Here is a 27636-nt window from a genome sequence, read left to right as displayed (position 1 = left end):
AGTTGAGACTCAAATCAAGAACTCTATCCCATTTATAGTAGCCACAAAAAAAACATAGGAATACATTTCACCAAGGAGGTGAAAGATCCCTACAAGGAGAACTACAAAACATTGATGGAAGAAATCACACATGACACAAACAAATGGAGAAACATTCCATGCTCATGTACTGGAAGAATCAGTATCATTAAAATGACCATACTGCCCAAAGCAATTACAGATTCAACAGAATTCCTATCAAATTACCAACATCAGTTTTCAAAGAATTAGAAAAAAGCATTCTAAAATTCATATGGAACCAAAAAAAGAGACTGAATTGCCAAAGGAATCCCAAGCAAAAAGAACAAATCCATAGGTATCACATTACCTGACTTCAAACTATACTACAAGGCTATAATACCCCAAACAGCATGGTGCTTGTGCAAAAACAGGCACATAGACCAATGGAACCAAATAAAGAACCCAGAAACAAGGCCACACGCCTACACTCAACTGATCTTTAACAAAGTTGACAATAATAAACAATGAGAAATGGACACCCTATTCAACAAATGGTGCTGGGAAAAATGGCTAGCCATATGCAGAAGAATGAAACTGGGTCCCTACCCTTCACCATATACAAACATTAATTCAAGATGAATTAAAGACTAAAATTAAATGTAAGACCTCAAACTAAAAAAATCCTAGACAAAAACCTAGGAAAAATTCTAAACATTGGCCTTGGCAAAGAATTGATAACTTAGACCTCAAAGCCAAATGCAACAAAAACAAAAATTGACAAATGGGACTTAAAAAGCTTCTGCACAACATTCAATGGAGGAAACAGACAATATGCAGAATGGGAGAAAATATGTGCAAACTATGCATCTGACAAAGGATTAATATCCAGAATCTATAAGGAACTTAAATAAATTGACCAGAAAAAAACCAAATAACCCCATTAAAAAATGGGCAAAGGACATGAACAGACATTTCTCAAAAGATGACAGTCAACTGGCCAACAAACATATGAAAAAATGTTCAACATCACTGATATGGTTTGGCTGTGTCCTCACCGAAACCTCAACTTGAATTGTATCTCCCAGAATTCCCACATGCTGTGGGAAGGACCCGGGGGGTAACTGAATCATGGGGGTCAGTCTTTCCTATGCTGCTCTTATGATAGTAAATAAGTCTCATGAGATCTGATGGGCTTATCAGGGGTTTCCACTTTTGCTTCCTCCTCCTTTTTCTCTTGCCACCACCATGTAAGAAGTGCCTTTCACCACCCACCGTGATTATGAGGCCTCCCCAGCCATGTGGAACTGTAAGTCCAATTAAACCTCTTTTTCTTCCCAGTCTCAGGTATGTCTTTATCAGCAGCATGAAAATGGACTAATACACTAATCATCAGAGAAATGCATATTAAAAGCACAATGACCTATTAAAAGCACAATACCATCTCACACTAGTCAAAATGGCTATTAAAAGGTCATAAAATAATATATGTCAGTCATGTGTAAAAAAGGGAATGCTTATACATTGTTGGTGGGAATGTAAATTAGTTCAACCCCCATGGAAAACAGTATGGAGATATCTCAAAGAACTAAAAATAGAACTACTATGCAATCCTATTACTGGCTATCTATCCAAAGGAAGAGAAATTATTGTATGAAAAAGACATCTGAACTTGTATGTTTATCTTAGCACGAATCACAATAACAAAGTCGTAGAATCAACCTAAGCGCCCATCAATGGATGACTGGATAAATAAATGTGGTACATATACACCATGGAATACCATACAGCTTTAAAAAAAGAATGAAATAATGACCTTGGCAGCAACATGGATGCAGCTGGAGGCCATTATCCTAAGTGAATTAATGCAGAAACAGAAAATTAAACACTGCATGTTCTCACTTATAAGTGGGAACTAAACAGAGGGTACACGTGTACATAAAGGTGGAAACAATAGACACTGGCAACTCCAAAAGCAGGGAGGAAAGTGGGGGAAGGGTTGAAAAGCTACCTGCTGGGTACCATGTTGACTATTTGGTTGATGGGTTCAACAGATGCCCAAACCCCAGCATTACACAATATACCCATGTAACAAACGTGTATGTATCCCCCGAATCTATTATTTTAAAATTTTCTTCCTTTCTACTGCTGAGTAATAACCCGTGATGTGGTTTACCACAGTTTAACCATTTGCCTACTGAAGGACATCTGAGTTGTTTCTAGATTTTGCCTATTGTAAGAAAAGCTGCTATTGAACATTGTGTATGCTGGTTTTTGTATGAACATAAATTTTCATTTCTCCAGGATAAATGCCCACCCAGAAGTGTAAACATGCATTATATGGTGGGTGTATGTTAGTTTCTAAGAAATCGCCATACTTTTTTCCAGAGTGGCAGTGCCATTTCACATTCCACCGGCAATATAAGAGTGATTTGGTTTCTCTGCACTGTGACCACTTCGGTGTTGTCATTATTGTAGGTATTTAGTGATATCTTATTGTGTTGTATCAATGACTTAAAAAAATTTTTCGGTACAATGGCTAAAAGTATCAATGACAAAAAAATTTTTAGTTGACAAATAATTGTATATATTTATGGGGTACAATGTGGTATTTTGATTTACATTTATATTGTTGAGTGGCCAAGCTAATTAACATATACATCACATACTTAAATTTTTGTGGTGAGAACATTTAAAACATACTCTTTTAGCAATTTTGAAATACACATTATTATTAACTACAGTCTCATGGTGTACAACAGAGCCCTAAAACTTATTCCTCCTGTCTAAATGAAACTTTGTACCCTTTGAGCAACATCTACCCATTCCTCATCCCCCGACGCTCCATCGACCTCAGAAACCACCAGTCTACTTTGCTTCTATGAGATCAACATTTTAAAATTCCATATATAAGTGGGATATACAAAGTCAGTAGCAGTATTTGTCTTTCTGCACCTGTTACTTCACTTAGCTGGTTATTCCACGTCACAAATGACAGAATTTCTGTCTTCTATAAGGCTCAGTAATATTCCACTGAATACATACATTTTCTTTATCCATTCATCTGCTCATGGACACTTAGGTTGCTTCCATATCTTAGCTATTGTGAATAATGCTGCAATAAACAAGACTGCAGATTGTGCAGATATCTCTTCATCATGCTGATTTCAATTCCTTTGGAATATATAACCCAGTAGTGGGATTGCTGAATACTGTGGTAGTTCTATTTTTTTTTTTTTTTGAGGTGGGGTCTTGCTCTGTCGCCCAGGCTGGAGCGCAATGGCACGATCTTGGCTCACTGCAACCTCCACCTCCTGGGTTCAAGCGATTTTCCTGCCTCAGCCTTTCTAGTAGCTAGGATTACAGGAACACACCACCATGTCCAGCTAATTTTTGTATTTTTAGTAGAGATGGAATTTCACCATGTTGGCCAGCTGGTCTCAAACTCCTGACCTCAGGTGATCCGCCCGCCTCGGCCTCTCAAAGTGCTGGGATTATAGGCGTGAGCCGCCACACCTGGCCCTATTTTTAGTTTTTTAAGGTACTTTTATATTATTTTCTAAAGCGTCTAAAGTAATTTACATTTCCAACAGTATACAAGGGTTTTCTTTTCTCTATAGTCTTGCTAACACATATCTTTCATATTTTTGATAATGGTCATTCTAACAGGTATGAGGTGATATTTCAAAGTGGTTTTAATTTGCATCTCCCTGGTTAGTAATGTTCAGCATTTTTTCATGTACCTGTTGTCCATCTGTATGTCTTCGTTTGAGAAGTGTCTCTTTAGGTTTTTGGTACATTTTCTAATCAGGTCATTTGTTTTTATATTATGAAAGTATTTGAATTCTCTATACAGTTTTTATATTAGCCCCTTTGTCAGATTTTTTTTTGGCAAATATTTTGTTTGCAAACATATTCTCCCAAGTGATGGGTTGTCTCATCACTCTGTTGTTTCCTTTCCTGTTCAGAAGCATTTTGGTTTGATACTATCCCATCTGTCTGTAAGTTTTGCTTTTATTACTTGTGCTTTTAGGGTCATATCCAAAAAATCATGGCTCAGACCAATGTCATGGAGCTTTTCCCCAATGTTTTATTCTACTAGTTTTATGTTTCAGGTCTCATATTTAAATCTTTAGTATGTTTTAATTTTTTTGTATATGGTGTGAGATAAAAGTCCAATTTCATTCTTCTGCATATGGACATCCATTTTGTCAATACCACTTATTGAAGAGACTGTCCTTTCCCCATTGTGTGTTCTTGGCTTCTTTGTCAAGAATCAACTGACCATAGATATGTGAGTTTACTTCTGGGCTTTCTGTCCTGTCATACTGGTTATGTTTGTTTTTATGCCATTTTCATGCTGTTTTGATTACTATAGCTTTGTAGCAGATTTTAAAACCAGGTGGTATGATAGCTCCAGCTTTGTTCTTTTTGTGGGTATTTTGTGATCCCATATAAATTGAAGGATTCTTTTTTTATTTCTGTGAAAAAATGCCATTGGAATTTTGATAGAAACAGCACTGCATCTGTAGATTATTTTGGATAGTAGGGGCATTTTAATAGTATTAATTTTTCCAAACTATGAACACACAATGAGTTTCTAGTTACTTGTGCGTTCTTCTGCTAGTTTTATGTTTCAGGTCTTATATTTCAGTTTTGGTTTCTTTAATCAGTGTTTTACACTTTTCAGTATATGGATCTTTCACCTCCTTGGTTAAATTTACTAAGTATTTTTTTTTTAAAGCCATTGTAAATATTACTTTCTTATTCCTTGTTAAGAGAATTCATTGTTAGTATGTAAAACGTGACTAATTTTTGCATGTTAATTTTGTATCCTGTGACTTTACTGAGTTCATTTACCAGTACTAACAGTTTTCTGGTGGTCCTTGGGGTTTTCTATGTATAAGATCATGCTACCTGACAACAGAGACAATATTACTTCTTTCTGTCCACGTGCATGCCTTTTATTTCTTTTTCTTGTTTAACTGCTCTGGCTAGGACTTCTAGTACTTTGTGGAATAGAAGTGGTGAGTGTGTCTGGTTTGTGATCTTAGAGAAAAAGTTTTCAATTTTTCACTGTTGTATATAATGTTAGCTGTGGGCTTATTATATGTGATCTTTTTTTGTGTTGAGATACATTCCTTCTACGCCTAACTTGTTGAGTTTTTAATGTGAAAGAATGAACTTTGTAAAATGCTTTTTCTGACATCTACTCAGATGCTGCTATGGTTTTTGTTAATACAGTTTATCACATGTATTGATTTGTGTATATTGAACTATCCTTATATCTCAGGAATAAATCCCACTTGATCATAATAAATAATCCTTTTAATGTGCAGGTGAATTCAGTTTGCTAGTATTTTCTTGAGGATTTCTGCATGTTTGTTCACTAGGGACGCTGACCTGTAATTTTCTTTTCTTCTAGTGTCCTTCTCTGGCTTTGGTATCAGAGTAATGCTGACCTCATAAAATGAGTCTGAAGGTGTTGCCTTCTCTTCCATTTTTTTGAAGACTGTGAGGAGGACTGGTATTAGTTCTTAAATATTTGCCATAAAGCCATCTGATCCTGGGTTTTTCTTTGTTTGGAAGTTTTTGATTATGGACTTAATTTCCTTACTCATTGTTGGTCTGTTCAGATTTTCTAGTTCTTCATGATTCAGTGTTGATAAGTTGTATGTTTCTATGAATTTATCCATTTCTTCCAGGCTACATAATTACTTGGCATATAAATTTTCATAATTTATATGGCATAAAAATCCTTCAATACTCTTAAAGATCCTTTGCATTTCTAGGTTTCAGCTACAATGTCTCCTCTTTCGCTTCTGATTTATATGAGACTTATTTTTAGTCCTGGCCAAGGGTTTTTTCTATTTTGTTTATCTGTTCAAAGAACCCACTCTTAGTTTTTAAAAATCTTTTATCTCTAGTCTCTATTTCATTTATTTCTATTGTGATGTTTTTTTCCTTCCTTCAACTGATTTTGGGCTTAGTTTATTCTTCTTTTTCTAGTTCTATAAGGTTTAACATTAGGTTATTTGAGGTCTTTCTTCTGTTGCTATAAACTTCCTCTTAGAACTGCTTTTGCTATACCCTATAAGTTTTGCTATGTTGTGCTTCCATTTAAATTTCTCTCAAGATATTTAAAAATTTTCCTTTTGGTTTCTTCTTTGATCCACTGGTTGTTCAGAAGCATGTTGTTTAATTTCCACATATTTGTGATTTTCCCTAAATTTCTCCTGTTCTTGATTTCTAGTTTCACTCCACTATGGTCAGAAAAGATAACTTGACATGATTTCAACCTCCTTAAATTTCTTAAGACTTGCATATATGCTTGTGAAAATGTGTATTCTGCAGGTTTTGGATAGAATGTTCTAAATATATCTGTTAGATCTATTTGATCTAAAGTGTAGTTCAAGCTCAATGTTTTCTTATTTTCTGTCTGGATGATCTGCCCATTGTTGAAAGTGCAGTATGCTTTGCAGTCTGTCTCTCCCTTCAAATCTATTAATATTTGTTTTATAGATTTAGGTGCTCCAATGTAGAGTGCATTTATATTTACAATTGTTATATGCTCTTGATGAACTGACCCCTTTATCATTACGTAATGATATTCTTTGTTTTCACAGTTTTTGACTTAAAGTCTATTTTGTATGATGTAAGTATAGCCACCTCTGCTCTTTTTAAATTTCCATTTGCCTGCAATATCTTTTTTTTTTAATTATACTTTAAGTTCTAGGGTACATGTGCACAACGTGCAGGTTTGTTACATATGTATACATGTGCCATGCTGGTGTGCTGCACCCATTAACTCGTCATTTACATTAGGTATATCTCCTAATGCTATCCTCCCCGCTCCCCCTACCCCACAACAGGCCCCGGTGTGTGATGTTCCCCTTCCTGTGTCCAAGTGTTCTCATTGTTCAATTCCAACCTATGAGTGAGAACATGCGGTGTTTGGTTTTTTGTCCTTGTGATAGTTTGCTGAGAATGATAGTTTCCACCTTCCTTCATGTCCCTACAAAGGACATGAACTCATCCTTTTTTATGGCTGCATAGTATTCCATGGTGTACATGTGCCACGTTTTCTTAATCCAGTCTATCACTGATGGACATTTGGGTTGGTTCCAAGTCTTTGCTATTGTGAATAGTGCCACAATAAATATACGTATGCATGTGTCTTTATAGCAGCATGATTTATAATCCTTTGGGTATATACCCAGTAATGGGATGGCTGGGTCAAATGATATTTCTAGATCTAGATCCTTGAGGAATCACCACACTGTCTTCCACAATGGTTGAACTACTTTACAGTCCCACCAACAGTGTAAAAGTGTTCCTATTTCTCCACATCCTCTCCAGCACCTGTTGTTTCCTGACTTTTTAATGACTGCCATTCTAAATGGTGTGAGATGGTATCTCACTGTGGTTTTGATTTGCATTTCTCTGATGGCCAGTGATGATGAGCATTTTTTCATGTTTGTTGGCTGCATAAATGTCTTCTTTTGAGAAGTGTCTGTTCATATCTTTTGCCCACTTTTTGATGGGGTTGTTTTTTTCTTGTAAATTTGTTTGAGTTCTTTGTAGATTGTGGATATTAGCCCTTTGTCAGATGAGTAGATTGCAAAAATTTTCTCCCATTCTGTAGGTTGCCTGTTCACTCTGATGGTAGTTTCTTTTGCTGTGCAGAAGCTCTTGAGTTTAATTAGATCCCATTTGTCAATTTTGGCTTTTGTTGCCATTGCTTTTGGTGTTTTAGACATGAAGTCCTTGCCCATGCCTATGTCCTGAATGGTAATGCCTAGGTTTTCTTCTAGGGTTTTTATGGTTTTAGGTCTAACATTTAAGTCTTTAATCCATCTTGAATTAATTTTTCTACAAGGTGTAAGGAAGGGATCCAGTTTCAGCTTTCTACATATGGCTAGCCAGTTGTCCAGCACCATTTATTAAATAGGGAATCCTTTCCCCATTTCTTGTTTTTGTCAGGTTTGTCAAAGATCAGATGGTTGTAGATGTGTGGTATTATTTCTGAGGGCTCTGTTCTGTTCCATTGGTGTATATCTCTGTTTTGGTACCAGTACCATGCTGTTTTGGTTACTGTAGCCTTGTATTATAGTTTGAAGTCAGGTAGCGTGATGTCTCCAGCTTTGTTCTTTTGGCTTAGGATTGACTTGGCAATGTGGGCTCTTTTTTGGTTCCATGGGAACTTTAAAGTAGTTTTTTCCAATTCTGTGAAGAAAGTCATTGGTAGCTTGATGGGGTATATGTGTATACTTAAGGCTAATGTAAGCCTCTTATAGGCAACAAATTGTTGAGTCTTTTTAATCCCTTTACCACTATGTTTTTAAATTAAAAATCATTCATTTACAATTTAAGTTATTAATAATATGGACTTACTATTGCCATTTTGTTAACTGTTTACTTTTTTGTAGTTCATTTCTTCTTTTCCTCCAATCTTGGTGTCTTCCTTCATAATTTGTTGTATTTCTGTAAAGGCAGGCTTTAATTCCTTTCTCCTTTTTTTTGTATTTACTAGAGGTTTTTAACTTTATGGTTATCATGGGGCTCACATAAAACACCTTATAATTACAATATTCTAATTTAAGCTGATATCAACTTAAGTTCAACTGCACATAAAAACTCTATATGTTTACTTCTCCATTTTATGCTACTGATATCACATTTTACATTTATGTATACTGCATATCTGTTAAATATTATAGTTAGTTGTTTTTAATAATGTCTTCTGACTTTAAAGATTAAAAGTGATAAACACATCACCTTTACAGTATTAGAGTATTTCAAATTTGACAATACAAATGGTTCAAATTACAATTTTTGACTTTACCATGAGTTTATAAGGAAATAATCGCATCATGAGTCAAGGAGTATTTGGACTTCCAATGGTTCAACTTATGATTTTTGACTATATAATCGATTTATCAGGGCATTAAATGTATTTTTGACTTAATATTTTCCACTTATTATGAGTTTAACATGCTGTCACCCCACTGTAAGTTGAGGAGCACCTGTATACCTTTACCACTGAAGTTTATACTTTCATATGTTTTCATGTTGTTATTGTCCTTTCAACTTTAAGAATTCCCATTAGCATTTCTTGCAACGTCAGTCTGGTGGTGATGAACTCCTTTAGCTTTTGCCTTGAAATGTGTCTTTATCTCTCTTTCATTTCTGACAGACAATTCAGCCAGGTATAATATTCTTGGCTAACATTTTTTTTTCTTTTAGCACTCTGAAAATGTCATGCCAATACTTCTGGCTTGCAAGGTTTCCTTTGAGAAGTTCACTTATAACCTCACATGTGATTAATTCTTTCTGCTAATTTTAAAACTCTCTGTTTTTGACTCTTGGCAAGTTGATTAAAATGTATCTCCAAGTATTCTTTGTTTATGTATTTTTCGACATGGGGTCTTGCTGTATTGCCCAGGCTTGTCTCAAACTCCTGGCTTCAAGCAATCATCCCACCTCAAGTATTCAGGATAACAGGAGTTATCCCAGCCTCCTCAGAATCTGGGATAACAAGAGTGAGCCACTGAACCTGGCTATTTTTTTTTTTTTTTTTTTGAGATGGAGTCTCCCTCAGTTGCCCAGGCTGGAGTGCAGTGGCGCAATTTCAGCTCACTGCAATCTCCACCTCCTGGGTTCAAGCGATTCTCCTGCCTCACCATACCCAGCTGAATGGGAGAAAATATTTGCAAAGTGACAAAGGTCTACTATCTAGCATCTACAAGGAACTTAAATTTGCAACAGAAAAACAACCCCATTAAAAAGTGGGCAAAGGACATGAACAGACACTCTTAAAAAAAAAGACATACACACGGCCAACAACCATATGGAAAAGGCTCAGTATCACTGATCATTAGAAAAATGCAAATCAAAACCACAATGTGATACTGTCTCATGGTCAAAATGGCTACTATTCAAAAGTCAAAAAATAACAGATGCTGGCGAGGTTGTGGAGAAAAGGGAACACTTATATACTGTTGGTGGGAGTGTAAATTAGTTGGACCATTGTGGAAAGCAGTATAGTGATTCCTCAAAGAGCTAAAAACAGAGGTATCATTACTGGGTATATACCCAGAGTAACACAAATCATTCTACTATAAAGACACATGTATGTGAATGTTCATTGTAGCACTACTCACAATAGCAAAAACCTAGAATCAACCTAAGTGCCCATAAATGGCAGATTGGATAAAGAAAATGTGGTACATATATAACATGCAATACTATGCAGCCATAAAAAAGTACAAAATCATGTCTTTTGTGGGAACGTGAACAGAGCTGGAGGCTATTATCCTTAGCAAACTAATGCAGGAACAGAAAACCAAATACTGCATGTTCTCACTTGTAAGTGGGAGCTAAATGATGAGAACTTATGAATACAAAGAAGGAAAAAACAGACATTGGGATCTACTTGAGGGTGGGGGGTGGGAGGATGGAGAGATGCAGGAGAAATAACTATTGGGTGGTAGGCTTAATACTTGAGTGATGAAATTATCTGTACAAAAAACCCCTGTGACACGAGTTTACCTATAAAGCAAACCTTCACATGTACCCCCAAACCTAAAATAAAATTTAAAAAACCTCATGTAGCTAAACAAGATCAAAATCTAAACCTTCCAATTCTAAGTCTAGGGAATTTTCTTGGTTACCTTTCTACCTGCGCCCCCTCACCCTGCCCCACCACCCTGGCCAAAGTACAGGGCAAAACATTCAATGAACAACTGTTAATAAAACTGTGAAAAAGGGGAATACAGAGCATAAAAGGAAATTTAAGGGGGCAGCAACAATGAAATGTTCCACAAAGACTTGCTTTTAAAAAACCTCCTAAGACAGCTTGGTTGGCTGAGGCAGGAGTGGGAGATGAGGAGTGATAGGGAGAAAAAGAGAAAAGATGAGGGGGAAGAGAGATTTTGTAAGAGTGAGGGGAAGATCTCGGGAGTAATGTAGGTAGTATAGTGTATTGGATACAACAAAACAAATAGAAATCAGAATAAATAACATGTAGTTTATATGAGTAGGAAATTTTGAAACTGAGATATTGTAACCAAGGGAGTAATTACTTGGAAAAAAAAAAAGTATCCTTGCAATAAAAAGAATTCTCTAGTTTAAATTTATCATTTTCCAGTTTTGCTCCATTTGGACTTCTATACACTTTAATCTCAGCTAAATATATCTTTATTCTCAAAGAAGAAATAATTTACTTCTTCAGGATATAAATTACCTCAGTAATAGGAACTACGAACTTGTTGATTTCTTTCTGCACTTACAATAAGCAGACAAAATGCCATGTTTCCCCAGGGCAAAACAGTAATAAGATGAAATTACATTAAGTGTAATATTTATTCAAACAATACTGCCTTGAGACAAAAGATCCTTTATGATTTTTGTAACAATACATACTTATTATTTTTTCCCACTACTTGAGCACATCTTCCCCAAATAAAACATCACAGTTAAGACAAATCTAACCATTTTAAAGAAAATTTTAGAGATAGTGAAATATATTTACACTGGATAGGAAATTTATATTGGATGGAAAATTTCTATATTGGAAGCAAAAAGTAAAAAAAAAAAATAATTACCTGTTTTTCTTTATTAACTCCAGACATGAATAGCTGCTTGTATTTGTCCTTAAAAGCAAAGTTTAGAGCTTGTGTTGGAAAATACCGAATAACATTTGCCAAATTGCCACGCCAAAAACTGAAGAAACCTATAGAAGGAAACATAAGTACAAAAACCTACATTGTATTATTAAACAATTGCCATAGTTTTAGCAAATTTAGCTATATGAACTATCTAAAACATACCTTTTCTTATGAGAAAAATAAAGTTTTCTAAAATGTGTGTCTCCATTGAAAAATAAAAAGGCAGTGTTAACTCTATTGAACCCCATTCCATTTTTTAAAAAATTTCAAATAGGGACCAAGTCAAGATGGCCAAATAGGAATAGCTCCGGTCTACAGCTCCCAGCGTGAGTGACGCAGAAGATGGGTGATTTCTGCATTTCCATCTGAGGTACCGGGTTCACCTCACTAGGGAGTGCCAGACAGTGGGCACAGGACAGTGGGTGCAGCGCACTGTGCACGAGCCGAAGCAGGGCGAGGCATTGCCTCACTCGGGAAGCGCAAGGGGTCAGGGAGTTCCCTTTCCTGGTCAACAGAAAAACAACCCCATCAAAAAGTGGGCGAAGGACATGAACAGACACTTCTCAAAAGAAGACATTTATGCAGCCAAAAAACACATGAAAAAATGCTCACCATCACTGGCCATCAGAGAAATGCAAATCAAAACTACAATGAGATACCATCTCACACCAGTTAGAATGGCAATCATTAAAAAGTCAGGAAACAACAGGTGCTGGAGAGGATGTGGAGAAATAGGAACACTTTTACACTGTTGGTGGGACTGTAAACTAGTTCAACCATTGTGGAAGTCAGTGTGGCGATTCCTCAGGGATCTACAACTAGAAATAACATTTGACCCAGCCATCCCATTACTGGGTATGTACCCAAAGGGCTATAAATCATGCTGGTATAAAGACACATGCACACGTATGTTTACTGCGGCACTATTTACAATAGTAAAGACTTGGAACCAACCCAAATGTCCAACAATGATAGACTGGATTAAGAAAATGTGGCATATATACACCATGGAATACTCTGCAGCCATAAAAAAGGATGAGTTCATGTCCTTTGTAGGGACATGGATGAAACTGGAAATCATCATTCTCAGTAAACTATTGCAAGGACAAAATACCAAACACCGCATGTTCTCACTCATAGGTGGGAATTGAACAATGAGAACACATGGACACAGGAAGGGGAACATCACACTCTGGGGACTGTTGTGGGGTGGGGGGAGGGGGGAGGGATAGCATGAGGAGATATACCTAATGCTAAATGACGAGTTAATGGGTGGAGCATACCAGCATGGCACATGGATACATATGTAACTAACCTGCACACTGTGCACATGTACCCTAAAACTTAAAGTATAAAAAAAAACTAAAGTAAATAAATAAAGATTCAAAAGAAAATAATCTCAGTTAACTGGGCTAGTGCTCAGAATTGAACAAAGTTAGATAAGTACATAGAGGGAAAGCTACTTGTTTGTTAAATAAGTAACATTAACCCTGTGGGAAAAAAATAAAGAATCTTGGTGAACCCAAGGCTGAATATAAAGTGATTACACAAAGACAATTCAGAAGCATATTTAATGGCAAAGAAATAATCTCAGTACTCATGGCTGACTCCATCTTTACTAGGGTATTCAACATGTGATGGTAACAGCTACTACTTACTGAGCATTCACTATATGAACCAGTCACTGGCAAAGAATTTACATGTATATCATTTAATCAATTATGCTTATTACATAGGTTCTCCAACCTACCCATTTTAAGTATGTACAAAGTGAAACTTTAAAAAGTTTAAAAACTAGGCTGGGGCAGTGGCTCACGCCTGTAATTCCAGCACTTTGGGAGGCCAAATTGGGAGGACTGCTTGAGCTCAAGAATTCAAGACCAGCCTGGGCAACATTGTGAGACCGCATCTCTACAAAAAATTAAAAAAATAAATTAGCCATGTGCAGTGTCATGTGCCTGTAGTTCCAACTACTCAGGAGGCTGAAGTAGGAGGATTTCTTGAGCTGAGGATGTAGAGGCTGCAGTGAGCTATGATCACTCAACCTCATTCCAGCATGGGTGACAGAATAAGAACCTGTCTTTAAAAAAAAAAAAAAAAAAAAAAGAAAAGAAAAGAAAAAGAAAAACTGTCTGAGGATTACTAGCCAACCAAGACTTAAAGTCAGGCTTTCTGTCTGACTCCAAAACTCTATTCTAGGCTTGGATTTCTGGAGAAACAAATCAGAAAAAAGTTCTAAAATTATTATAATAGATGAAGCTTTATTAAAAAAAGAAACTGCTGTAACAATTTTTGAACAGGAAGATAATTAAAAAATTCACAAATACATGGAAAGTAAACAACATGCTCTTAACAACCAATGGGTCAAAGAAGAAATGAAGAGGAAAATTAAATCTTGGGATAAAATGGAAACACAACATACCAACACTCATAGATGCATCAAAAGCAGTCAAGAGAGAAGTTTATAGCAATAAATGCATATGTATAAAGAAGAAAGATCTCAAATAACCTAATTTTATACCACAAGGAGCTAGAAAAAAGAACAAACTAAGTCCAAAGTTAGAAGAAGGAGAGAGACAATAAAAATTAGTGTTACCAAAATGCCAAGGGTTTAGTCTAGGTTCTGCTGCTCATTGCACAGAAAGCCAATCACAGAGACGATGAGTACTGCCAGGGAAGAAGGCTTTTTTGGGTGCTGTGTCTGAGGAGAACAGATCAATCTCAAATCCATCTCTTTCACGCACTAAAATTAGGAGTTTATATAGCAGAAAAGAAATGTAACTATGTGTGGGAAAGCAAGAATTAGGGAGGGATAAGAAGAAGGACTTGGTCAACAGGTAATCAATCAGGCAACCATGACAGGCAAGGGGTTAGTGTCTCAATGTCCAGATGTGGTGATCTGGTAAGTTTCAGTTCCTTGATACTATCTGGGAGGCCCAAAGGTTGGTTTCCTGAGAAAGGAACTCAGATATGACAAATACGAGTTTCTCAAGTTTTAAGACTGAGAAGGTCAATTTCTTGGTTTATTGATGAGAAACAATAAACATCCGTTCCATGGGCCAATTGAGCTGGTTTCAATGGCAGAAATAAATGAAATAGAGACTATAAAAATAATAGAAAAATATCAATCAAACTAAGAGTTTATTTTTTTGAGATCCAGTGCTGGTTGGTATTTTATTAGAAGATAAACAAAATTGACAAACCTCTAGCTAGACTTAAGAAAAAAAGAGAGGAGACTCAAGTAAGTAAAATTATAAGTGAAAGAAGAGACATTACCACTAATAGTACAGTAATACAAAGAGTCATAAGAGATTACTATGAACAGTTATATACCAAGAAATTAAATAACATATATGACATTGATAAATTTCTAGAAACATATAATCTAACAAGTCTGAATCATGAATAAATTTCTGAACAGACCAACAATGATTGAATCAGTAATCAGAAACTTAACAATAAAGAAAAGCCCAGGATCTGATGATTTCACAGCTGAATTCTACTAAATTCATTTTACAAGGCCAACATTACCCGGGTACCAAATCAAACCAAAATACTACAAGAAAAGAAAATTACAGGCCAATATTCCAATGAACAAACATGCAAAAATCCTCAACAAAATACTACCAAATTGAATTCAATATAATGATAAAAAGATCATTCACCACAATCAAGTGCGATTTATGCCTGGGATGCAAGGATGGCTCAACATGCACAAATTGGTAAATGTGATATACCACATTAACAGAATGAAGGACAAAAATCATATGAGCATCTCAAAAAATGCTGAAGAAGCATTTGACAGAATTTATCTTTATGTAATAAAAACTCTCAACAAATTAGGTATAGAAGCAATGTACTACAACATAATAAAGGCCATATGTGACAAGCTCACAGATAACATCATACTCAGTGGAGAAAAGTTGAAAACTTTCCTCCGAGATCAGGAATAAGACAAAGGGATCCACTCTTGCACTTTTATTCAATATAGTACCTTAAGTTCTAGCCAGAGTGATTAGGAAAAAAACAAGAAAAGTATCCAAATTAAAAAGAAGTTAAACTGTCTCTGTTTGCAGATGACATGATCTTACATACAGAAAACCCTAAATATGCCAACAAACTATTAGACTAATAATTCAGTAAAGTTTTAGGATATAAAATCAACACAGAAAAATCAATCACATTTCTATATACTAACAATGAACTACCTGAAAAAGTAATAAAACAGTGTCATTCACAATAGCATAAACAAAACATTAGGAATAAATTTAACCAAAGAGGTGAAAGATCTGTACGCCAAAAAGTTTAAAAAACTGATGAAAGAAACTGAAGAGACCTCCAGGCATTTGGAGCACCCACTCACCTAGATAAGCAGCCTGAGCCACCTACCCTTTCTGTGCAGAGATTGTGGTGCAGTGGGGCCCTCTCTGCTCCATACACAGGCAGATCTCCAGGCATTCAAAGAACCTGCTCATCTGCATTGGCAGCCTGAGTCACCCCACCCTTCCTTTGCAAAGATCTGTGCGGAGGGGGCCTTCTCAGCTTCACACTCAGGCAGGCAGAGTACCTAATTGCCATGATCAGCAGCCTGAGCTGCCCCATCCTTCCTGTGTAGACATTGTGGTGAAGTGGGGCTGTCTCTGCTCCGCAACCAGGCAGATTTCCAGGCATTCTGACCATCTGCTCTCCTGAATCATCAGCCTGGCCCATCCTTTCTCCCAGTAAATAGGGGTCAAGTACATATGTAGCCTCAGTTGACTTAGCTGTACATGCAATCTACTGGCCTGCAGGTTGGATCCCATAGCCCAATAAAAAACCTGCTGACATACGTGCATAGGGCTATAGAAGCAAAGTCAAAAGCCCCTGTCCAACACTGTCTACAGTTACACCCCCAAGGGTTACAGAGCAAAGTCTAAAGCCCCTACCCAGAATGTCCAAGGTCACCTGAATGTCCAAGGTCAACACTAAAGAAAAAATCTTAAAGAGAGCTAAAGGAAAAGGTCAGATCATGTACAAAGAGAAACCCATCAAGCTAACAGTAGCCTTCTCAGCAGAAACATTACAAGCCAGGAGAGATTGGGGGCCTATTTTCAGCATTCTTAAAGAAAAATTCAAACCAAGAATTTCATATCACATCAAACTAAATTTTATACATGAAGAAGAGATAAAATCTTTCCCAGGCAAGCAAGTGCTAAGAGAATTTAGTTACCACCAGACCAGGTGACAAGCAATCCTTAAGGGAGCTCTACACATGGAAATGAAAGAAAAATACCTGCTACTACAAAAACACTGTTAAGAACATAGCCAAGAGATCCTACAAAGCAACCACACAATATAAAATATGAAGAAACCAGCTAACAAATTCACAATATGATCAAAACCTCATATATCAAATATTAACCTTCAATGTAAACCTCTAACCACCCCATTTAAAAGGTACAGAGTGACAAGCTGGATAAAAAACAAGATGCATCTGTCTGCTGTCTTTAAGAGACCAATCTCACATGTAATGACACCCACAGGCTCAAAGTAAAGGGTTGGAAAAGGATCATGCAAATAAAAAACAAAAAAGAGCAGGGGTCATTATTCTTATATGAGATATAACAGAGTTTAAACCAGCAAAAATAAAAAGGACAAAGATGTGCATCACATAATGAAAAAGGGTTCAATTCAACAAGAAGATTTAACTATCCTAAATATATACATACCCAACATTTGGACCACCCAGATTTATAAAACAAGTACTTCTACACTTACAAAAAGACTTAGCCAGTCACACAATAAGAGTGGGGGACTTCAACACCCCACCAACAGCATTAGACCATCAAGGCAGAAAATGAACATAGAAATTCTAGACTTAATTTCCACACTTGACCATTTGAACCTAATAGACATCTATAGAATACTCCACCCATCAACCAGAGAATTACATTCTTCTCTTCTACACATGGAACATACTCCAAGATTGACCACATGCTAAGCCATAAAGCAAGTCTCCATAAATACAAAAAAATTGAAATTATATCAAACACAACAGAATAAAAACAGAAGTCAATATCAAAAAAAAAGTCAAAAGAACAGATTATATGGTAATTAAACAATTTGGGCCAGGCGTGGTGGCTCACATCTATAATCCTAGCACTTTGGGAGGCTGAGCCAGGTAGATTGCCTGAGCTTAATTTGAGACCAGCCTGGGCAACACGGTGAAAGCCCATCTCTACTGAAATACAAAAAATTAGCTGGGTGTGGTGGTGCACGTCTGTAGTCTCAGCTACTCAGGAGGCTGAGGAATGAGAATTGCTTGAATCCAGAGTGGGAATCGCTTGACCCTGGGAGGCCAAGGCTGCAGTGAGCTGTGATGGTGGCACCACACTCCAGCCTGGGGAACAAAGTGAGACCCTCTCCTAAAAAGAAAATTGAAATCAGCTGTTTAAAGGAAAAAACTAATAAACTGGTTTTTGAACGCTATTTTACACATGGCTTTTTAACTATTAATGGCCACTCTGGAAATGGCTAATTCAGCTGACTGGTATGAGATATTATGGGTTTCAGACTAGGAGTTATTAGTTATAATTCTGTAATTATGATTATATTGCTGAGCATACAAAAAATGAGTATAACATATAATAGCACAAGCCAGGCATGGTGGCTCATGCCTGTAATCCCAATGACTTGGAAGGCTGAAGAGGGATGACTGCTTGAGGCCAGAAGTTTGAGACCAGCCTGGGTAACACAGTGAGATCCTATCTCTAAAAAAAACAAACCCCAAACAAACTTAGCTGCCATGGTGGCATGTGCCTGTGCTCCCTGCTACTGAGGAGGCTGAGGTGGGAGTTCTTGAACACCAAAACTCCAGGCTGCAGTTAAGTCACGATTGTGCCCTGCAGTCCAGCCTGTGCGATGGAGCAGGACCCTATCTGAAAGAAAAAAAAAAAGAGTAGTACAAAGGTTTGTAACTTTGATTAGTGTACTGAACATAAACAGAAGGTTTTAATGATAAAGACATCTGGAAACTAACATGAGACCATGATGACAGAGTGTCAGATTTATGACTAAAGAGGTTTGCTAGTGTTGGCTGAAGAATGTGTGCCTTTGAGAAAAATTGTATTTGCTCGAATAAAACCATTTGCATCAAAAGAAACGTCAGTATCTCAATGAAAATTTACAAACAAATCCCTAGGAGTATAACAGGAAAACTGTTAAAGTAGTATAGCAGGCAATTCTTAATGGGTTAGGTCAGAAAAAATATAAAATCTCCCATACATAAAATAGTTTTACATAGATGTCACAGAATTCTTGAATTCCCTGAAGCTCCGGGTGTCAGGTTAAGAACTCTTGTTTTAACCTCTTTTCCCATAGATCACACTAAAACATCTTATTCTTATTTCCTTCTTTGTCTCTGCTGTACCTTGCTGTTAGAAACTCCAATGCCCCTGCCAAGAGTACAATACAGGAGGAGCCCCTAAGTAAAATTCTGAATGCATTTTCTAACTATTTTTGGGAGTCAGGTTTCAGCGTTTTAATTCAACTCTAACTTAGATATGCTATGCACTACATAGGTTCCAGCTCCCTTGGAAAGACTACAAAAATCTACTCTATGTGTAATGCAAGTTTATCCCAAATAATTTCATTTGCAAATGAACATCTGGAGTACATGTTTATAAATTCAGGAACACACACATACACATTAGTTACAATTACTTGAGCACTAACTATGGTATAGACACATGTTGAATATTTTACATGCATTATCTTTTTAAATCCTCACAACTACTGTATCAGATAGGTATAGTTATTATACCAGTATACCACTGAGGAAACTGGGGCTGAGAAAGGTTAAATAAAAACTGTTCAAAGTTACAAGGTATGGGAAAGGCTGAGACTTGGTTCTAGGTCCATTTGACTCCAGGTCTAGAGTTACTGCACTTCTATTGCCTCTATATAAAAATCCATTCTGGATAAAACAGTATTTTTTGGTTAGAATAAAACAAGGTTAAAGCAGAAGTGATACAATGGCAGGAACGTTTTGACTCTCTAGTCATACAGAATAAATGGATGGTTTCTTAATATATATCACAAAATTGGTAGAGAAAAATACAGTGATGGTGACCTCTTTCTCCATTAAAAGTAAAATAAATAAATAAAAGTTTAAAAGTTTCTAACCTAATTCCTAAGAAAAAAATTTCTTCAAAATTTAAGAAGGATGAGAAAAACCTGCTCTGAACCTAATTTTGAACAAATAAATAAGAATTGAAATAAAAGTGACAGGAAAAAGTTACTGGGCCATTTATTGGCTGGCTTTGCCAAGAACAAGAATGTTAGGCATGTTTGGATATATAGTCTAAACCAACATTTTTTTTTTTTTTTTTTGCAGAGAAGGTTCAACATGTTTTGATGATATGCCTATCAATTAAAAAAAAGTCTGCATGACTTCCAAATAGTATACATTAATAAATTACATACCTTTGCAATTATACTACCATATTATGTACATCTGTAAAACATACTCAAAATATAAATTAAAGAATGAGATAAAGATTTTTCATTTAAAAACTTTTATTTGGTACCTCCTCCACAGCAGACATTTTGTGCCTACTGGGGACAGCACTAGGAACAATGTTCCTGATCTTATGGAACTTACATCTTAAGAGGGAGGGACCAGGGAGATAGGTAGCAAATAACTATGTCTGTTAGCAATAAAAAACTGTAAAGAAAAAAACAATATATGAATATTGGGAATAATAAAAGGCTATTTAGATAGGGTTGTTAGGGAAACTTGAATGTTAGATGATATTAGAGCAAAGTTAAACATTTATTTAAAAGATGAAAAACAATATTTTCAAATATCTTGCTAATTATGATGTTTTCACACCATCATTTGCTATTATGTCAAGGCACTGTTAGGGTGAGGTTCATTTTTAAGAACAGTATATAGGAATCTATATTTCAAATAGTCTTCTTGTCTCAGGTCCAATTAGACTGTCATTGTTTCTACACTGAATGTCATGTGAATGATGAAATAATACGCCATTTCTTGGAGTAAATGGCATCAGCTATGTCTTTTTCTTGTGGTTCATCATTTGATATTGGTGTTACCCTTGATTTGGTTTTCACGGCAGAATCTTTTTCAAAGTTTTGTCCATGTTTTGAGGATTTAGTTAAAACCTGATAATAGAATCTATAAATCCAGTTAATTGGGCAAACATAAACAATAATATATTACTGAGGAAGGGTGCTTGTCATTCCCTCTACCCTGTGTAACTCCCACTCTTTTTTTCAGGATCCCTTAATGTCCTGTGATATGTAACTGACATTGGGCCCAAGCATAGGTGACAATGCCAATTTATAATATATATTAAATATCAGTAAAATTTATTTTTGTATTTTACTTAAAGTACATATAAATAAAATACCTAATATTTTCTTCCCATACCCCAAAATAGCATCTTCAAGATGGACCCTAGGATATTAAAAAACCTCACTGTTCTAAGTCTTCAGAAAAATGGGTTTGGGAAAAGCTTAGATGAAAGCTGATAAACTCATGACATGGAACTCCTAATAGAGAAGAGTTTGGATAGACTTGTAAAAAAGACTGTATGGATCTTTTTTTTTTTTTTTTTTGAGACAGTCTTGCTCTGTACCCAGGCTGGAGTGTAGCGGCACGATCTTGGCTCACTGAAGCCTGTGCTTCCCAGGTTCAAGTGGTTCTTGTGTTTCAGCTTCCCAGGTAGCTGGGACTATAGGCATGTGCCACCATGCCCAGCTAATTTTTGTATTTTTAGTAGAGACGAGGTTTCACCATGTTGGCCAGGCTGTTCTTGAACTCCTGGCTTCAAGTGATCTGCCCACCTCTGCCTCCCAAAGTGCTGCGATTATAGGCATGAGCTACCACACTCAGATCAGTTCTTTAAAAGGCTACATTTACAACATACTAATAAGACAGTTCCTTTGATTAAACACATATTTACATATGCATATTTTGCTCAGTGAAAAACCAAAATGTTAACTGTGGTGACTTTAGCAGTGATGTCACTTTTTGCTTCTTTATATTTTCTAATTTTCTACAATAATCATGCATAATTTGCATAATAAAGGTTTAACTGTGTTAAATAAAAGTACACATACAAAGTTGGAAGGTGATAAAACCAACTAAAGAATATATCTTTAAGAACAACATGAGGATAAATCCAGAAGCTTTCATAAGCCAAGAAAAGCTTATAAAAAGTGTCAAAAACACTCAAAGTGATATTTAAAGCTATATTCAAGGCGATAATGCAGAGATCTATCCTTGTAATGGAAAGAAAGCAGAGATAAGGTAAGAAACTAGAGAGCATCTAGTTGTGCATTCTGTGTTCATGTCTCTTTCTCCAGCTCATCTCACATGGCCTAAAGAAAGGAAAAGTTGTGAATAAAATTAAAGAAAACATAAAAACAATCTTCAGGACACCTGAGATGTGCATGTGTCTTGACTTTCAAAAAAGAAAGAGAAGGCAAATTGCAAGAAATTTATGTTTTAAAATAAGGAAGTTGGTAGGTCATGACCATACCAAAAATATAATAGTCAAGCTTGCCTCTACTTATAACGATTCAGTTGTAATTAACTGCATATTGACATTTTGAAATACGTCAAATAAATATGTGTACAAGTATACATACAATCATCATAGATTCAATAGCTACAAATACAGATGATACAGGTTGAGCAACACTAATCCAAAAATCCAAAATTCTCCAAAATCTGAAACTTTTTGAGCACTGACATGATGGGCAAAGGAAATGCTTATTAGAGCATTTTGGACTTTAGATTAGGGATGCTCATGTGGTAAATATAATGAGAATATTCTAAAATCTGAAAAAATTAAAAATTCCACAACTTTTGGTCCCAAGCTTTTCGGATACTCAGCCTGTATAAATGATGACCAAATACTATAAGCAGAGTTGTTGACATGAGTTTCTGCAATGATGAACAACTCTTAGTAAACTTCTGAACAAAAGAAAGTACAATCTTTTTTCTACTTCCTTATATGGTAGCTGCATTACTGGAATCAGTGTATACTAAAATCATGCCCCAGACAATGTGTGTTTATAAGTAAATCAGGGTTAAGTTATTTCTAGGCTTAGAGAATCATAAACAGGTTTTACTGCTACACGAAAATCGAAAGGGAGATCTAAAAGTCATTCAGGTTGCGGGATAAATCTTCATCATGTATGACTGGCCCGGATATAGCAGCAGGACGTTTAACATTCCTGGCCCTTGCCTTTCATACCATTGTAATGTAGGATTACACCCCTCTATCTTTGTGCTAAATAAAAAAAACTGCCCCACAAGTTTCCAAAATTGCCTCTAGATGGCAATAGTATCCTTGTTGTAAATTACTGATCTCTTAGCATAGGATACACCATGGTACCTTCATAAAGCTTTATATATAATAGAAAACACCTTCAAGTTCTACTTATGATCCTCTCATCTTGGAACTTAAAGCAAGGACCAGGATACATCTGACAATGATATCAACTTACAAGGGCCATATTGAATACGTCTAGGTTTAAATACTGTGAAAAACATTTAAAATATGAAATAAATTAGCACTAGTCAGCCCTATCTGACCAGAATACTTCATTTTACCTGACAAAATATTTGAAGCAGAAAAGCTAATAATAGAGAGGCCCCTACTTCTCTTCAGAAGTCTTAGAATATAAACGAAGAAGAGACAGTTTCCTTGCTTTTCCTGAAAAAATCCTGGGGGAAATGACAAGCTTGCTTTAATTAAATGAATGAGTGGAGAGAGGCAAAATGTGAAAGACCTGAGCTTAGCTCCCAGATGATGCATTAAGTTTCTACCCCTGACCCCATATACTCCACGCCACAGGTCTGGAAGAGTTGTAACCACATCCCTAGCATTCCTAGGGTACAAGGTGCTTTTTTAAATGGGACAGTATCTGGCCCTAGAACAGGACTAAAAGAAACGTCTGCACTGGAGTTGAAGCCACTTCATTTCTTGAGAATACACAATAAATAAGTCTATTTCTTTTTAAAAGATCATACAGATTTTTCTATTGAATCCAACTATATGGGCGGATTATATAAAATATCTGATAAACTTATCCCTTTAGCTAACTTGGGAGTCATTTTGCAGCAATGGTTCACAAAGCACTTTCGTTATTTCTTTAAATCATTCCAATATTAATAGAAAAAATCCATGATGAACAAAAATGAAATTTTAAATAAGGACAGCGCTTGATGCAAAAAGAAAAACTGGTAATACTGATCCCATCTTTATTTTAAACTTGTATATATTGTGCTCGTTATGAATTTTTTTGCATGACTTGATTTTTAAAAGATTGCATTAAAATAGTTTAAAGTTTTTTTTTTTTTCTGTTTTTAGGAGTGGAGGTTTAATAGCAAAAATAAAGAGAAAGGAGAACAGCTCTCTCTCTAGTGAAAGAGAGGGGCTTCGGAAACGCAAGGACCCTAAAGTTTTGTTTGTTTTTTTGAGACAGGGTCTCACTCCTTCAACCAGGCTGGAGTGCAGTGGCGCGATCTGGGCTCCCTGAAACCCCCGCATCAGGGTCCCCCAAGTAGCTGTGACTGCAGGCGTGCGCCACCACGCCCGGCTAATTTTTGTATATTTAGTAGAGACTGGGTTTCGCCATGTTAGCCAGGCTCGTCTAGAACTCCTGAGCTCGAGCTCAAGTGATCCGCCTGCCTCGGCCTTCCAAAGTGCTAGGATTATAGGGGTGAGCCACCGCGCCTGGCCTTAAAATACTTTTTATCTTTATGACTGAGGGTTGGTTTTTTTTTTTTTTTTTTTTTTTTTAGCACCCCCTTGAATTTTGGGCAGAACGAAGTGCCCCCTTGGTCTTCAGTAGAATAAGCAGAACCTCTTTTCACTAATTGGTTTCAGAGTACTGGTAAGCCCTAGTGCTCCCATATTTGTACTTCTCTTAGACATACTATTTCAACAAATATACATATAGATTTTGACACAAGGTCTCCTCTGTCGCCCATGCTGGAGCATAGTGGGGTGATTATACCAACAAATATTCAAGCAACTTACAGCATTAGTTATAGCAGAGTGCCTAATGGCATCTCCCTCAATCCTGGGAGGTCAACCACTTTCTTTCTGGACCTGGCACAGGTGCACCAAGGTGTAAATCTCACTGCAGATTCGGAGAAAGAGAAGGCAGTGGTCTCCCCGTTACCAGGACTTGGTCAGGACCAACGCGGCCCTGGGAAAGCAGAGCCTGTTAGGTTCAGAAACTAAATTCTGGAAGGGTAAGAAGCAAATTCATCACCAACAGCTGTAGCCGCGGTTGTGGGGCCCACAATCATGCCCCTCCCAGCCACCCCTCTTCTCTGGGAAGCTGCCTGGGGCGCTGGGAGAGGCTGACGGGGCGGCCTGCCTTTACGCACCCTGCTCGCGAGGAATCCGCACCAGGCAGTCCACCATGCCTTTGTACCGCGCCTCGGGGCTGATCTGCTTCGACGACGCCTGCACCTGCAGCAGCAGCTTCACCCGCTCGATGGGCGCCACCGCTGTCTTGGACACAGCTGCCGCGACTCCGCCGGCCAGAAGGTCCTTCCCGAAGGACGAGGCGTCAAACAGCCGCTTTTCTGCCTTCTTCTTCGCAGGCTCACGATGCATGATGGAGAAGGATATAAAAACCGGCAGCAGTGGCTAAAAATGAGTACGGGAGCTACGACGAAGGGAAGAGGAAAACCGCTGCAGCATCGTACTGGCGAGAAAGTGGCTCTTGGGACCCTGGGAGAGCGGCGCGCCGGCGTGGGGCGTGCGGAAAAGCTGCGCAGGCGCTCCAACGGCCTCCAGCCACGTGTCGCCTGACACGTGACTCCTGACACGTGACTCCTGACACGTGGCTCCTGGATGCGCGGTGACGCCTGCGCACTTCTAGGAGCGGAGCCTGGTCTTTCTGATGAGGGAGGGGTCCGGAGGCGGTGAGCACTGAGCAGGAAAGGCGAGGGGAGGGGCCTAGGAGAGCCAGTTTTGTATGAAGAAATTTAGTAGCTGAGACTAAGCCAGAGCAGTAAACCAGCGATGTGAGATTAACAGAATTTAGTTTTAGTTCCTAGTGTTACCCCCTTCACTTTCTTAATCGCTTTAATCCGTTACGTTTTCTTTTACCAGAGATGGTTCCTTTGACCTTTCTTGGCATCTTAAAAAAGACAGTCTTATCTGTTGTGTGATTCAAGTGATGTTCCCCTTAAATTTTACCCTATGTGCCTGTTAATGCTTCAGATTCCCTTGGAAATTGCTTTAATCCGTTCCTTTAATTAAGCAGGGATCCTTTGTCTAGTCACTTTCTGTGTCGTTTTGATGATTGTGCCCCCACAGCATAATACATGTTCCTCTTTTTCATATTGTATTTAAATTGATAATATCCAGAGCAGTGGTTCTCAATCCAGACTGCACATTCAAGGGGATGAGGGGTGTTTTGTTTTGTTTTTCAAATTGATGCTTGGGATTAGGCCCTGCACATTAAATCAGAACGTCTAGAAGTGAGGCCTGGCATCAGTATTTAAATTCTCCAGGTAATTCTAATCTTTGAAGTAATTCTAATTCTAGGGTTGAGGGCCAATGACCTATCTAGAAGAGTAGTTCACAAACTTTTCGATTGCAGGACCCCTCTTTTTCACCCTGAAAAATTATTGAAGGCCAGGTACCAGTAATCCCAAAACTTTGGGCCAAGTCCAGCCTGGGCAACATAGTGAGACCCCTCCTTTACAAAAAAAAAAATAGCTGGGCGTGGCTGCACAAGCCTGTAGTCCTAAGTATAGCTACTTAGGAGGCTGAGACAGGAGAATTGCTTGGGCGCGGGAGTTGTAGGCTGCAGTGAGTTATGATCTCACCACTGCACTCCAGCCTGGGCAACAGAGCAGGACCCTGTCTCTTAAAAAAAATTATTGAAGACACAATGAAGCTTCTGTTTTTATTATGTATATTGGCATTTACCACTCAGAAATTAAAACACAATTTAAAAATGTTTAATTCATTTAAAATAAAAATAATCCATTACAGGATAGCATAAGTAAGACTTTTAAATAAAAAATGTAGTAGAAAAATAGTATTGTTTTGTATTTTTGAATCTCTAATGTCTGGCTTAATAAAAGACAGCTAGATTCACATTACTGCTTTTGCATTCAGTCTGTTGCGATATCACACATGTAGCCACTGGAAAACTCCACTGTTTATTCAGGACAGAATGAAAGTGAAAAAGGCAAATAACAGTATCATTTAAGAAAATATCTTTGACCTCATGGTGTTCCTGTCTCCGTGACACAGAGGGGTTTTCCAAACTGCACTCTGAGAACTCATTTAGAGGAGGTTGGCAGATTCAGGTTTGACTTCTTTTGGCAAAAATACTCAGTAGAGATACGTCTGGCCTGTACATAACGTTTGTGTTTTTCTTCCACCTCACTTTTTTCACTTAATATATCGTGGAGATCCTTCTATAGTAGCATTTAATATATCCCTTTTTACAGCTCGTTTGGTGGTTTGAAATAAATGGAGATCCCATCTTATCACCTCTTACTCTGTAGGAACTGCAGAGCCTTACAACACATCTATAAAATGTGAGATGAGTTTTTAGCTTTTTTTGAATGTTAGGTTCTTATTTTTCCTTTGTCTTAAGTGTGTTATAACCCTTCTACTAGTAGTTGTCACTAGTAAAAAACCATTTAGGTCAGAAGGATTGCAGACCAGGAATGTTGTCAACATTTTGATTACCTCACATAAAATCAGTTGGCAAGTCCTACTGATATCATATGTTTGGTGCTACTTCCTTTCCATGGTGGCTTATTCAACTTTTTTTTTTGAGACAGTGTCGCTCTGTTGCCCAGGCTGGAATGCAGTGGTGCAATATGGGCTCACCGAAACCTGGGTTTCAAGCAGTTCTCCTGCCTCCACCTCCCAAATAGCTGGGATTACAGGCATCCACCACAACACCCAGC

At 37.3% G+C, this 27636-nt stretch overlaps 1 protein-coding gene across 1 annotated transcript in view; it reads right to left on the bottom strand.

Moving 5' to 3' along the window:
* Positions 1-25515, bottom strand: part of SLC25A31 (solute carrier family 25 member 31) — a 40601-nt gene extending 15086 nt beyond the window's left edge. Inside the window, exons 1-2 of the mRNA XM_054485063.2 lie at positions 25081-25515; positions 11604-11731 (exon numbers count right to left, since the gene is read on the bottom strand). Coding sequence (XP_054341038.1) covers positions 11604-11731; positions 25081-25312 — 360 coding nt within the window. The 5' untranslated portion in view covers positions 25313-25515. The remainder of the gene's footprint in view (positions 1-11603; positions 11732-25080) is intronic.
* Positions 25516-27636: the final 2121 nt, after the last annotated feature.

This window comes from Pongo pygmaeus, chromosome 3 (assembly GCF_028885625.2).
Source record: "Pongo pygmaeus isolate AG05252 chromosome 3, NHGRI_mPonPyg2-v2.0_pri, whole genome shotgun sequence".
NCBI classification, from domain to species: Eukaryota; Metazoa; Chordata; class Mammalia; order Primates; family Hominidae; genus Pongo; species Pongo pygmaeus.
The sequence above is the reverse complement of the archived record's forward strand: the minus strand, read 5'-3'. Positions and strand labels throughout refer to the sequence as shown.